At 40.0% G+C, this 14,405-nt stretch overlaps 1 protein-coding gene across 2 annotated transcripts in view; it reads right to left on the reverse strand.

Moving 5' to 3' along the window:
• Positions 1 to 230: 230 nt before the first annotated feature.
• The window catches only part of RNF130 (ring finger protein 130), a 48,186-nt gene continuing 34,011 nt past the window's right edge, over positions 231 to 14,405 (reverse strand). The window contains exons 6-9 of one of the 2 annotated variants that reach the window (XM_009820881.2): positions 12,342 to 12,438; positions 11,090 to 11,294; positions 8,939 to 9,032; positions 5,789 to 5,984 (exon numbers count right to left, since the gene is read on the reverse strand). In XM_009820881.2, the coding sequence (XP_009819183.2) occupies positions 5,969 to 5,984; positions 8,939 to 9,032; positions 11,090 to 11,294; positions 12,342 to 12,438 (412 nt within the window). In that variant the 3' untranslated portion in view covers positions 5,789 to 5,968. Of the gene's footprint in view, positions 341 to 5,788; positions 5,985 to 8,938; positions 9,033 to 11,089; positions 11,295 to 12,341; positions 12,439 to 14,405 lie in introns of those variants that run through there. The other variant, XM_059825349.1, reaches the window with a different exon arrangement.

The raw sequence follows: 14,405 nt of genomic DNA on the forward strand, positions 1-14,405 counted from the left end.
AGCGATTTCCATCAGACAATCTCGCTTGCGCGCAACTCTTTGTCAGCTCAAAGATGCCACCCTCAGAATCCACCACAGCTGGTCTTCGTCTTTGCAATCAAGAAGGTGGGTTCGTGTTCTGGAAAAAGCAGCTCTTCTTCAGACAAAGGAGATCCATGGAAAGAGTACACAACAATAGGAATGAGAAATGAAAAAAACAGAAAAAGGGCCAGGAGGAGCACGGATTCCTTTCAGGTTTTGTTCTCGTCATACATGTCCAAGGCAGGCTCGATGGTTGAGAACTCGCTCTCGTACACCAGGCTTCGAGGGGACAGAGAGTTACGATGAAAGAAGTGACTGCCTACAAGAGGTAGAACAAAACCTTGTTAGGAACACAGGCGAACAACGTAAGAACCGAGTAAAGCATCCTTGCGCACGGGTGCGGACCGCAAACACAGTACACATGGGAAAAATAGCCACCCTTTAACACAAACCAGTAACAGCCACATGAAATAGTTCATCTCCGTTCGTGTGCTCCCCTGCCCGTTCAAAGCAACTGCTTTCTATGTGCATGAACAATCCCACCTCAAATGGTTCTTTCAGATAAAACAGGTCAAGTCTGAGCAAGGCTGGGGCAGGCCAGTTTCACACTCGGTGCTTGCTGTTGATTTACAGCCTTGTAAAGCAGGCACGTGCTTCCTCGAGAAACCCAGAAACCTTTAGTAGGCGCCCAGTTCCCTATGCCGTGCGCCAGCACAAAGCGCTCCGGCGTGGGGTTGAACGGAGCGAGCAGGCTGAGCGAGGAGGCCACCGAGGATCATCCGACTGATGCTGCTGAAAGCCTGACCTCCTCCAGAGCTCAGCAACCTCCATCCGCCCAGAGTCACTTTCTAGAAATAGGCACCTACATATGTCCTTACACAGAACCAAAGGAGACCCAACCCTCTTCTCCAACATTGATGACAGCTGAAACAAGCACCAAGTGGCTGTTGATAGAGTGTGGAATGGAAGTTCATTTTTTTTCCTCGGCAGCCTGGCGTCCCCGTGGCTCTCCAAACCCACAGATGTGTTTTGCAAGGAGCCCAGCCCTACTGCTGTACAAATGGTTCTCCCTGAAAGCATCTATCAGATCAAGCCCTTGGCCAAAACGTTTCATTACTCAGTTTCTCGATCCCGGGGAGGATTAGCTGGGAGCAAGGCTGCTTAGATTACAATACGCCAGGCAGCCACGTGAGCCAAATTGGAGGCAACTGAAAAGCTTCCAAGTTCAAGAAGGCGCTCAGCAAACCAAGGTGCCTCCAGTTTCAGGCATCACTGCAGCAAGATGCTTAGGGGATTGCAGTTTTAGCCCTGGCAGAATTTAGGTGCTTAAATCCTCCTTTCTCTGACAAATTTTAAGTCCAGCGTATGCCCTTCTGAAATAAAGAGCTTACAAAAGATACGAGGGAAGAAGAATTCAGCTGTTACTGTCCAAGACACCTTTTCTCCTTCTTCACTCACCCCAGAGACTCAGAAAAGAAAAAAAAAGTAGTCCTTATTAGGATTAAAAAGAAAAACTAGAGCTATAACCAAATGCGTAGAATTGCTGAGAGAGCAAAAGCGGAGATGAATTTTGCACTTATCAAAGCAGAGGCCTCGTAACAGGACTGGCTGGAAGAGCCAGGGACACTGCAGACGGGCTCCATGCAAACTCATTTTGCAAGCTGTGGGAGCAAGCTGCCATCCCAGTCTGCAGCAAAGTCCGGCCTGAGCTGCACAGCAATTGTGCGTCCGGGTCAAATCCTCGTTAAGAACAGCAGCAAACTGAAGCTGGGCAACGTACCTGCTGCCACTTTCCGAAACCCCTTTCAAACCTCTCTTTTATCACCAAAAGCCAGTACATACGTTCACTCCACTGTTCGCACTGAGAAGGGGAAGTTCTCATGTGCAAATTAATCTATTTGTGATCTTCTAGTTAGCTGAAACAAGTGAAATTAGTAGTTACATTGTGTAGGAGTGAATTGCAGATTCTGCCAGGAGCATATATGCAGGTATTTGGAAGAAGTATACTGTGTCGGAATATACTTTGCAGAAGCAGTTGGTAGGGGTTGATGAACACCCACTTTCTAGATCTGAACCCTCTCCCAAATTTACAGGATTCTAAAACTGGGCAATGCTTAAAATAAAAAAAAAAAAATTAAAAAAGATGGAGTATTTGAGGGAACATAAACTTGGAACTATGACTTCCAGCTGATCATAGTCTGTCTTCAAACAAACCCAAACCTCCTTTGAAATCATAGCAGACAAAACTGATTTCAAGATACTTCTTGAAATGTGTTATGGGTTAGGATCATTTAATTTTTGATGACTGAGTCTCAGCTTGCAGTTGAAATAAGCCATGGATAGTGGATGTTTCACCTCCCTTTCCTCCACCCGCTGAAACGTTTCATACTGAACAGCCAACGCTGAAACGAAACACAGGGGATTCTAAAACCTTGGTGTTGCTTTTGTTTTTATTACGCAAAAATCAAACAAGGGATTAGGAAGCAGACAGCCCAGGCCTTCATTTCCTCTGTGTGCGCCCAGACTTCCACTCCAGCAGACTCAAGGGAGAGATTTAATCAGCAGGCAGACAGGTCATCTGACAACAAATATTTTAAATTAATCTGGAAAAAGGCACTGTATATCCAACACCTCTAAAATTCTTTACTGTGATGTTTTCTTGCTTCTTGGCAAAAGAAGTTTAAGCCACCCACTTCCAGGGAGGCTGCATGTTTCCATACAGATACGAATCTCTTGGATTTCATACCACTTTTGGGACACATCATTCATTCTTTTCCTAAATGTCTCTCTCCTCTACCATTCAGGGCAGCCCGCCCAGTGCTGAAAATCCAGCTGCTGCTCAGTGCTTTTCAACACTCCATCTTCAGGTGCTCTAATAACCAGGTCGGTGTCATTGCCCACAACTTACGGCTAGAGAAACGGAGTCAGCAGGGCACAGTGACCCAGCTACGCTCACCTTAATGCAGAAAACTGCTAGTGTTTGTTTAAAAATGTGGCATCAGCCCAGTTGATAGATTTACTGAATAAATGTATTTTAAGGACAAGTAGAAACATCCACAGTTCCAAATTCAGCTTATGAATCTGTTCTTCCTATTTTGCACTTACCAAGAAAGATCCAGATTTATCCCTTAGGTATGCAAAACAAACGGGAAGTCTGCATCCAGTTTTAATACATGAAAATGAACCCTTCAGTGCTCTCCGCCGCTATTCTTCATTATATACCTCCAAAGAACTTTTCAGATAACTTGTATTGAGTCTGAAAACAAACATACTACCCTGGAATTGATCTTTATACATACCATAGGATGCTACAGAAGTGGGCACAACACCAAGGCCAAACAGTCAAGAGACACAGCATTGCTGTAGCATCGCAGGTGCATCAGGAGTAAGTATCACCTGGTGTTCACTTTCCATGTGAAAGTATTTTAATGCCCCCAGTCATTAATCAGGGCCACCTTCTGCCACAAGCTCCAGTCCCTCCACAGCTCCTCCAGCATGCCGACTTCTTAACGTGGAAATCCGATCAGAGCACTCCCTATCTCAGACAATTTGTTTTAGACACCCTCTCTGTCAAGGAACAACAGAGCAGGATTATTTCATAAAGCATCCTTTCCTCGAAGCCAGCAGTTTAGCAAGGTGCACTATACCCTACCATACCCTTCTGTCAGGCCAGTCCTGCCACCTTTGCAACATCTGGAAAGAGGGGCCAGCTCTTCTCCTTTTCTCTCACCGTTATGATTATGCGTATGAGAGTAACATTACTCATCTTTTATGTGTGGGTATCTAAAAGCATGGCAGGCAACAAAAACTTTGGGCATTTTCTTCTTGTGTCTATCCAGAGTAAAAAAATTGAGTTTCTGGGATGGTGCAGAGTCCATCTTTGAATATATTTATTTCATTAACAGGATAAACTTACATGGCTAGCCTGACCTGTAATTAACCTAGCAGATGCTGCCTGTATTTTTATAAACACTGTGCTGAGACAATTGTTAGAGGCTCAAAAGAAAGATTACAAGAGATGGCCCTGCATTATTTAAATCCTCTACGGAGGGAAATGCACTAGAAGCCCTGTGAACCATTTTGTTCCCAGTATCGCTCAACTTCTGCTGCTGCTGTTCTGTAGAAGAAACATGAACTGGAACTGTTTGTGGTGCCTTTTGCATCTGGGTCACCACGCTGTTCAGGCTGCCCCTGCGCATCCCTCCCGACGGCATTAAAAAGCACTTCAGGATTTTTGTTTCAGGAGACAAGCACAAACTTACCAATTTTACTATTGCTCTTGAGAGACAGGTAAAAAAAAAGTCACTTTTTTGTTTCACAGCCTGTACCCTAAATCATGTTCTAACCACATTCCTCCATTTTTGGCAACAATGCTCAGTTGACAAATGCTGTATTTTACAAGGAGACAGTCCTCAGACACAGTATGTTTGAGGTCTTTTCCTCTTCATGAGAAAGTCCAATGGGGTTTTCCAGTCTTTCAAAATGCACTTACTGCTCTATTGATGGTTTTCATGTTTCTTTCAAAATTTCACAAGGACACACTGAAAAATAATTCTATGAAATGTACTGAAGCTATCACATACTTCATTTCTTATTATAAAAGCTGCCTTCTCAGCTGAAGCCTCCTGGACAGATAAGAATTAAGAAACTATTTTAATGTAGACTCTGGCTGTGTTCCTGAATTCTAAAAGTGCCTATACATAAAAATAAAATTAAATTAAATCCTCTATTTCCCAGTACATAAAAAAATTAAATATTACAGTAAAATTGGTTCTCTCTGTTCATTTAATTAAATAAGAAAGCATTAAGTTTCAAATGTCTACATCTTGATACGAGAACAACAAAACCAACCAAATGCAGAATAGCTTTTAACTTCTATCAATTATATTTTCCTTACCAACTTGTTACCTTCGTATACCCGTCTCATTAACTCAAGCATTAGCATTTGGCTGTGAATCAGATGTGCATGTTTTAACCGACTGTTGCGAAATTACTCATATACTGCTTGCATAAGTAAACTTGCGTGAAACAGCCTGAATGAGGACAGCGATGAGAGATGTTTTCCCTCTGCCTCCTCACCAGTAAAAAACCCATGGCAAGAAGGGACATGTTTGCATAGAGTTTCTACATTACAGTAAAGACCATTATCAATCTTTCATGAGCTGAATTTGAACAAAAACTAACCCGTCACTATTATGAAAGGCGACTTCACAGATGACAGTGGGGGAAAACACTACTTTTTCACTTGGTGTTAGGAAGGAAGAAGTGGTTTAGAGTAGCTTCACTTTTATCAGAAAGAAGGGTGGGGTGAAAGCAAAAGCCAGACAAGCTTTATGAGTTGTATGTCAAGAAAACAGTGTTGCAAACCTTCAGCAATGTCTGATCTGAAGACAAAAATCATACTGCAATCCTCCCAGTGCGACACAGGAGTGTTACAGGGGCAGAACAGGAGAAAATGTTCTTATTTCAAATTAATTCTTAGCTGGAGTCAAGGTAAGCCCGTTATGTACTAGAATGCTTGGCCCTGCTTTTTTCCTTAACGATTGCTAAGACTCATGTTAGTCATTCCAGTGCTGGGTGGCATCACGAGAACGGCACTGTGTGAGACTTCCGCTTGTTAGCTTGTGTGTCCCAAAATGAAAGGAGAATACAGATCTGCAAAGATGAAATCATTGAAAGGAAACAGAGTACCTTATAAAATTTATAAAAGGCTGTCAGACTTAAGTACTAACACAGAAAGTCCAAGGAAAATAAAATTTTCACAGAGTAAGATTTCATAATTAAAGTTTTTTTTATTTCTTCACTTTTTCCTTAATACAAAGCTTTGGCATCAGCAAATTTTATGAAAAAATAGAATGTACTAAATAATTGCTTGTGCTGCACGATCGATAAATGATGCATAAAAATAGGTGTCTCTCTCCAAGGCAATTGGCCGGAAAGCGTTTCTTCAATACCATTCTGCTCTGTGGGGCAGAAAAAAAAAGGAACAAAATATTTATATTAAAATTAATACTGCCAAAACTAAAAAAAAAAAAAAAAAAAAAAATCCTGTAAAAGTAAGTTAGTGAGAAATGACTGATTATACAAAGCCAGAGTACTAAAAGAGGTCTGTATTCCTTACATCGTTCTTACAGGACCAGTAAAACAGACAGGACAGCCAGAGGTTTCAGCACTTCTAAACTTCTGAGGAAATTCCATCTGCTACTGAAACTTTCCCTAAGTGGTGCAATCCAACATCTGGGCTTTTTAGACTTTAAACCACAGTTATATAGTAATTTCTGACCGTTCCCTAAGAAGCAAAGCAAAATGTGCTTCTTTTGTTCCTTTAAATCACTAAAATAATTTAATAGTAATAGTGCACGAATATTATGAGACCAAGAGAAAGCAGCTGGTTCCTTATTTTCTTACGATTTAGACAATGTTTACTTTTATCAGTAACTATTTAAAAATGTATGTGTGTGTTACACACTAACTTATATATACACAGTTAGATATGTATATACACACAACTCCAGAACTATTGCTCTAAATAAATACGTTTAAGCTGCAAGAAAGACATAGAAAAAAAAGGATCAGGACATGTTTTTAGATGAGTTTTAATGCAGAATATTTGGCACCTTTTACTTTCATCAGCATATTACGTGGCCTCATTCTTGCTACAGTGGTTTTCTGATAAGAAAAACCCCTCAACTTCCTCTTGAAACTCTACTGTAACAGATGTAGGGTATGCCAGCATTGCTTTTTATATGGAAAACAGCATAAAAAGCAGTTATGCTGTTATGACATTTAATGAAAATCACAGTGAAAGGGAGCTAATATATTTGGCATGATATTTAGCACAGGAAACGCTTTGTCCGGCACTGGGGAACATAAGGTGTCAATGAAACAATAAATCTAAGAATTAGTGTCATATATACACATTTTAAACTGTCTAAAATGAGCAGTCGAACCTAGCAGCACTTGTAGAGGCTGCTTAGATCTCAAAGGATTCAGTCGAAAAGCCGTTGAGGTTAAAGGCTACAGCTAGGTACCTCAGTTACCTAAATAAGTGATTTTTGACAGCTCTGGTTTCTGCGGTTGCCAGTTTTCTTAAGTCTGCTTCAAAGTATAGACTTGCATACGCTTGCATTTTCATTCCTATCACTGGGGAAAGGAGCTCTCCTTACATCAGCACGCTCTTGGTTTGTACTGAGCGAACATCTCTGTGAAAACACTTCTCTGGAGACCCAAACTCTCTGCCAATGTGAAGCAGCTTGCCCTTTCAGTAAAAATAGACCCAGATCCCACCAAGCAAAAGACAACAAAAAGAAGAGTTGCAAGGCAAGGCAGAAATGCAACTGCTATCCGTGCCCACATCTGGATGATACTACATGGGCTACAGTTCCTTTGCCTTCTTCCTAATGATGTGGAAATGCCCAGAAATGCAGCCATTCCCGTTTCACAACTCATCTCGCTCCACGCTTTCCCAAGCTATTTTTCAGCACACATTAACGATGTTCAGCTACAGCTATGTTGCCAAGTTGCTGATTGATAGCTGCAATTTCAAGATTTTGACAAATGGGGAAAAAAAAAGTAATAGTTGGGTGACTTGATAGGGCTATTTGAAGTTCTAAACCTTTTCTTCATTAAGCCCTTTTGGAATTAGTATCTGAAAAGAGGAGGAAAGGAAGATTTGCAAATTAGTGGTAGTTATAGGTTCCCTGATGATCAAAACCTCTAAGAACTTACTATGGCCCCTCCTGAAGAAGATGAGCTTGAGACTGTCTAAAATTTTATGCTGGAGACTATCAGACATGTTTCCATCTTACTGAGAAGGACACCTTATACTTTCCAGACAACAATAAAAGTAAAAAAAGCACTTTTCTCTCTTATCTTAAAAAAAAAAAAAAAAAAGGAAATTATATTTATAAAGCTAGATTTCCAGGCTGCACAGGAGACTGACTGCCTTTGAATCTCACCCCACTTTTGGTAAGAGATCAACACATTAATGGAAACTCAGCTGCGTCAAGATGTTCAGAGACAAAGATAGATATTAACACTTCCCCTCTCCAAGTAAATAAATTATGATTAAATACATATAACGAGCCCAGATGTTCCGCACATCTAAATGAAAATAGCTAGATGTAGCTAGCTAATATATCTGCAGAACAGAGTTATTTATACTTGCCCACACATAGAACTATAAAAAAAGACTGAAAGTCACATGCTAGAGTCATTTCTTGTCCAGCCTGTCTGAAGGGAAGCATCGGGGATGCCTATAAAAATTAAGAAAGTGTGGATGTCTTTAATCACTCCTTTGACTGCAATTCTTAAGCATACTAAAATGAGAGCTCAGGAGACTGGTCTGCTCTCTTCACTTAAGAGAGAGGAAACAGTACTGTATTCATCCCTTTCATCTCTTCCCTCTCCTAAGAGCAAAAAGGTAGTTTTCCATTTAAATTCCTTTTTTCTTTGCTGAAAGTGTTTCAACCAGAAATACAGAATTTTTTTTTTTTTTTAATATGAAGTTTGACTACAAAACTGAGGTGAAAACTGTCAAAGGTAACTGATGGTAGTAATTTCTGGCTCTGCCAGGTAAATTTTGAACTTGGGGATTTAATGGCAGGAATCTAATGTTTACCTAGACCATTGATCAAAACTTGAATATAAATATTCTCTCTTTTCCCCCTTCCATGTCTCCACTTGGCAAGGAGGTTTCCTCAGACAATCCAGCGAAACATAAATTAAGAGGGACTTTAGATGTTACTCTGGAACCTACTGTTAACAGAAAGACTTACATTTGAGAAAAGCAGAAAAGGCATTTGATACTTTGAAAACTGCCTTCTCCCCCTTCTCTATTCTCTTGGTATTTGCTCCCAATGTTGTCCATGACACACCCCCACCAGAAATATATAGAAATATCTGAATATTTACTTACTCATTAGCATTCAAGCTAGCTGTGGCTTTGATGATCATGTAGCAGAGTGTAAGGGCACTGAGGAGGCCAAAACTGGCAATAATAAACCATTCTTCTGTTGACAAAGGAAAGGGAGGAAATCACTCGTGGGAGAAGGCTTATGTCAAAGCGATGCCAATATTTCCCTCAAACACCACTGGCGGAAGGCAAGAGGCTTCTAAGCCATGACTGGCACCAGGAGGTGAAGCAGAAGGAGGTTAGCCACAGAGTTACTGACTGGAGAAGGCTAGCAAAGAAGAAGTGGAGAGAGGTGTGGAAAAAAAGCATGGCACAACAATATTTCCTGGCTGAGCCCAAGGGTTAGTGATAAAGAAAGATTACTTAACAATGTAAAGTGAAATGCAGGAACAAGGGAAAATGCAATGAAAACTGTCTGCCCCCAAGTCAGAAAAGGTTGTCAGGGTTGGTTTAGATTTGCTGAGATGCAGCTCTTCACATAAGCATACCCAGTATACTTTCACACTTAATTTGTGTCTTCACCCCCTCCCTCCTGAATAAATGCTATACTGTTACTTTAAAAAAAAACAACAAAAAATAGGATAGCTTGTTCAACACTAAAACATAACTAGAGTTTTCCATTTAATAGACAGGAATAAACCATGGAAAAATAATTCCAACATTAGTGCATACATACAGACACATTAACAAAAATAGTAGTATAAAGAAGGCTATTAAAGAATGTTCACTATTCAAAGTTCTCCCTCAAGATCAATTTGGCACATGGTAATAAATCGGAATACAAACACGTTTGTTGAATATGGCTTTTGGTTTAACTCTCATGCATCAAAGAATGCATGTGTCATCCATAAAATCCAAACATTTGAACAGCCTTTTCTAAAGCTTTATTTTATAAACATTGTCAGAATGAACTGTTGCTGATTATTTCTTGTTTTACCCTGGCATCCCATCTGTGCAAGAGCAGCACTACAGTTGGGAACAGAGAGTAGAAATACTTTCTGTAAAACCAAGTAGCGAAAAGTTTCAGTTAAACTACAGAGTTTTCCCACTCATGACAAGAAAAGCAACACACCAACAGATTTGCTCTCTGTTCAATAGAGCTAAATACAAGATGAATCAGATGTCAAACACTGCATGACAAAGTGACTTACTGGCTTTGTAAAGAATCTAGATTTTGTATGTGGATTTTTCCTTCTCAGATCAGGACATTTCTGGATATGGACTATGTGTTTCATAAGATGAGATTTTTTTAATGAGACATTTACTTTGCTACAGCATCTAAAGAAACACTCTAATGGACTGTTTCAGTTACAGATACATATATCAGTGGCAAACTGTGTCACTAAGTTCAAAATCTAGATTATAGATGCACATAAGCAAAATACAAGGAGAAAATTAGACTGTTGTACCGCATAGATTCTATTTTTGCAATTAAGCCAGAAAAACAACCATTCATGCATCAAATTGAGACTGTACAGCATATGGAAAAATGATGCAATTCCACACATACTGTATTCGTTATAGTGCTATTATACATTAAAAACCCTAGGTAAAATCCAGTGAGTGGAAATTTCCCATGCTGTTCTTATAGATAAGAGCTTGCGAGCAGTGCAGGAACAGTTTTTTCATGTCATAAAACACTTGGACAATACTCAAATGTTGGTACATCAAATACTTTCTTTTAATTCACAAATTTTGTAAGAAAAAACATCTGCTAAGACGTCAGAATTCCCGTAGTAATGTTCTCAGGGGAAAAAATGTCTGCAGAAATAGTAATCAGCTAAAATATTTATATTTGTATAAATTAGTGCATGTAAAGTATTCTGAAAGGGTAAATAATGGTTTTGGCATTCCAGCTTCTTGTACTGGTTACCAAATTCAGGAGGGTTATTTTGTTGCCATTTTAGTTCATCCAGTGTTCTTTGCATGCAGAGCTAAATGGATATACCATTAATAATGAAAGCGTTGGCACTGTCGTACCTAGAGTTATCGGTTTCAATATGGAGCGTATGCCTCTTACAGAGACACTGAGGTCACCTTTGTCCCTGTAAGGGAAATCTTTCACCGTAGCCCTGCAGCTAAGAGATACAGCAGAGCAAGTGTCACATACCAGGAAAACCATAGAACGGTACTGGGAAGCCAAAGAAAACTTACTTGTCACAGCAATGTTGATCTCTCCTGACCTTGGCGTTAGCTCTCCGTCCTGTGGAAGCTGTGACATCCCAGAGGTGCGCAGGGGCTCCAGGCTGAGCGAGCTGTCATTGGCAAAATCGCCGAGCGCTGATCGCCTGCTAGCTGGCTGGCCTCTGGTGAGCCTTTCCATGTCAAAGGCTACATTATCAGTACATGGCACATTTGGCTGGAAAAACAAGCGATTCCACATTACAACGGTGAATATTCTACATGTAGCAAACCTATAAATTGAGTAAAACCACACACACACACTATTCAGCCGCTATGGCTGTCCTCATAGGAGAGAAACACATGAATTAGCAAGTTCTATCCAAAGTTGCTCCTTCAGTCCACCTTAAAGAGGTGGACACAGAAGCAGGAAATGGGATTAAGATTCAAGAAAGGGACTCAAATATGCTTGTGTCATAGCCTATGCCTGTATGGTTTACTACCATGAGCAACTGAATTCTACAGTATCTTCCTCTAAAAATCCAGGTATGTTATTAAATGCAAAAATAGGTCATCCACAGTATATCTGCAATTATTTCTTAGCAAATGTGCAAATTTGCAACTGATGCAGCTAAAAATGGAGGCCTGATTATTCTCACTGGCTTGATTCAAAAGCCGCTTTAGACAGTATCTTCATATGCTCTTCTCTTTCTTCCTTATTTCTTGCTTCTGAAAAGAGCATGGCTCCCACCTTATAAGTTTTTCCTCATATAGGAAAGATGGAGAAATCCTCTTTATGGTTCCTCACTTCTATCCCTTTGTGAACTGGTCAACAAAAGCAGTCCTCAGGGATCCCATAAGCCATGAGATGCTTGAGGAAAGCTTGCTGGCCCTGGCTAGGGCATGGTTTTTAATGTGTAAACAAATTTAAGAGTGTCTACGGTAGACCACAACAAGAACAAGAGACTTAAAGAGTAAATTTAATAAAGAAGGGTTGAAAGAAGTTGAGAAAAGGGAAGATTATAGAGACCCTCGTAGGCTTCCAGTAGATAAGAAATTGTTATAAATGGAAATATAACAAGACATTCTCAATGACCAACCAGGGAAAGGACCAACAACAACAAAGAAATCAGCTTTATCAGCAGCAAAGAAATTGGTAAAAAAACCCAAACACTTTCTGAGTAAGGGTACGGGAACACCTTTCTCCCTTTTTCCCCTACAATTACTCCTCCTGTTCTGGGTCTCAGACATGGGAGGAAGGAGAGCTCACAACAGTGCAACTTACCACAATTCCCAGTGCCTTCAAAATGTTCAGTTTACACATGGGACATGTACAGTGCTCACTAAGCCATGGATCCACACAGGCTTTGTGGAAAACATGCCTAGAAGAACAGACAAGGCACATATATTATTTGCAAACAATTCTATTTTATACAATGAGAACTACTTTAACAAACATTTAGACAGTTTCTTTTTTAATTAAGACAGCAGAACAAATTCTAGAATTGCCAGCATGCTGAGCTGATTACAATAAGAGAAAAATCAAAAACTCTTGCTTGTTGTTGCCACCTTTTACTAATAGTTCAACTAGAAAGAAACACTTAAAAGGAAGATTTTTTCCCCCCTTTTATTGTGGATATGAGTATGCACATGGGCAGAATAACTAGGGTCCCCACCATAACCTTGTGTAAAGTTTTGTTTCAATTACTATGTAGAACCTGGACATAAATTGGGCAGGAAGAGCACAAATACACCAGCAGCCAATTTTATTCAAAAATCAGTGCAGCCAATCCAAACACACTTATGTTTGATTTTGAAAGGGCTTTTATAATTATCACATCTAAGTAAAAAGAAGGCTTTTCCTACAGTCAGTATTTCTTCATATCAGGAAGGAAAACATGTTCATCATCATATGATGGTCATATGACAGTCATAAAAAAAAGACGACTCTTTCAAAAATGAAAAGGCAAACTGCACTTCTACTTGCACAGCTGGGAGCTCTGCAATAGAGAACAGTCTGTATTGCCACCTACACCGCATACAAAAATCTTAGTCACATACATGAATATAAATGTAACAGTGTTGGGATTGATATAAACCAATATAACAAGAAAGGACTATGCAGAGACCAAAACAACGTATCTAAATTAAAGGCATTAAAGGAAATGTCCTCTTGGCTTTTCAAAAGGCAAAGAATTTTTCAGAGCATATTCATAGCAGAAATGGGTATCACTAGACTTTCTACACAATACAGCTTTAGCTCATAATAACCTACTCTGAATAACTGCCTATGATAAGAACCCAGATCTTTCATTTTCAGTGGCACTAACTGCAGAGCAAAAAGCCAGTAAGAGCAGGCACACCTGTACACGACAGACTGGTGACCATGGCAAAGATCAGCAATTACAAGGGCTGCTTAGCCAGCAAAGAGCTGTGCTCTGAAACCAGCAGATGAAGGGGCAGTGGCAGAACAAGGAGTTCTTGCCATCTATTTGAGGCATCTGCATGGTCTGGAAGAGGTCATGCATGCCCCCAAGGCAGCATGAAGTTGAGATACTCTCCGTCCTCTCCTTTCTCAGGTTATACTTGCTGCTCTGTGCCTCAGTAAGCTCCTCATAGGGTCTGGGACTTCTTCGCTCCCTATCCCTTAGGATTTTAAAAGCAGAGACCAAAGGAGGCATGTTACCAGTTAATTATCTTCTAAATGTCTAGAAAGTGACCGGAAAAAAAGGCCTCATGAATTTGTTAATAAACATGGATAAAGACGGTACATAATCATATTTTGTCTATGGCTACTAAGACTGAGTGAGGGACTAGAGGATATCAATGTAATCAGGTTCCAGTCAGCTACAACTATATATCCTACTTGTAGTAACTGAAGATGCATAGACTTACAGAGTATAATACAGTCAACAGAAGATGGACAGGGAGCAAAAGGACTTTGCTTATCTATATCCCAGATACTGCAGAAATAGAAACTTACAGCATCTCAGCTAGCCACTTTGCTGGACTCTGTCCTTTAGCAATATGGCAATCATGAAAAACAGGGTATGTACAGTGCTTACTATTCAAATAATTGCACAAAATACAGACTCACTTCTATGGTGATTAGGTCTTAACGCATTCCCTTTATTAGTCACAAAACTACAGGAAACAATGTTTAGAAATCCTGGGTGATAGAAAATGGTTTGAAATCTTCTGAAACATATAGAGATGCTATTTTTCAATGTTAGGCAAATCATGGCTTTTAGTTGCTTATGCTTCCTTTTAAGTCTCTGAATTCTGTTTTTTAGAGTAGGACAAACCTGAAAATCTAATATTTTGGGAAACAGCAGACATCATGACTCCA

The sequence above is a fragment of the Gavia stellata genome, chromosome 16, assembly GCF_030936135.1.
Source record: "Gavia stellata isolate bGavSte3 chromosome 16, bGavSte3.hap2, whole genome shotgun sequence".
Lineage (NCBI taxonomy): Eukaryota > Metazoa > Chordata > Aves > Gaviiformes > Gaviidae > Gavia > Gavia stellata.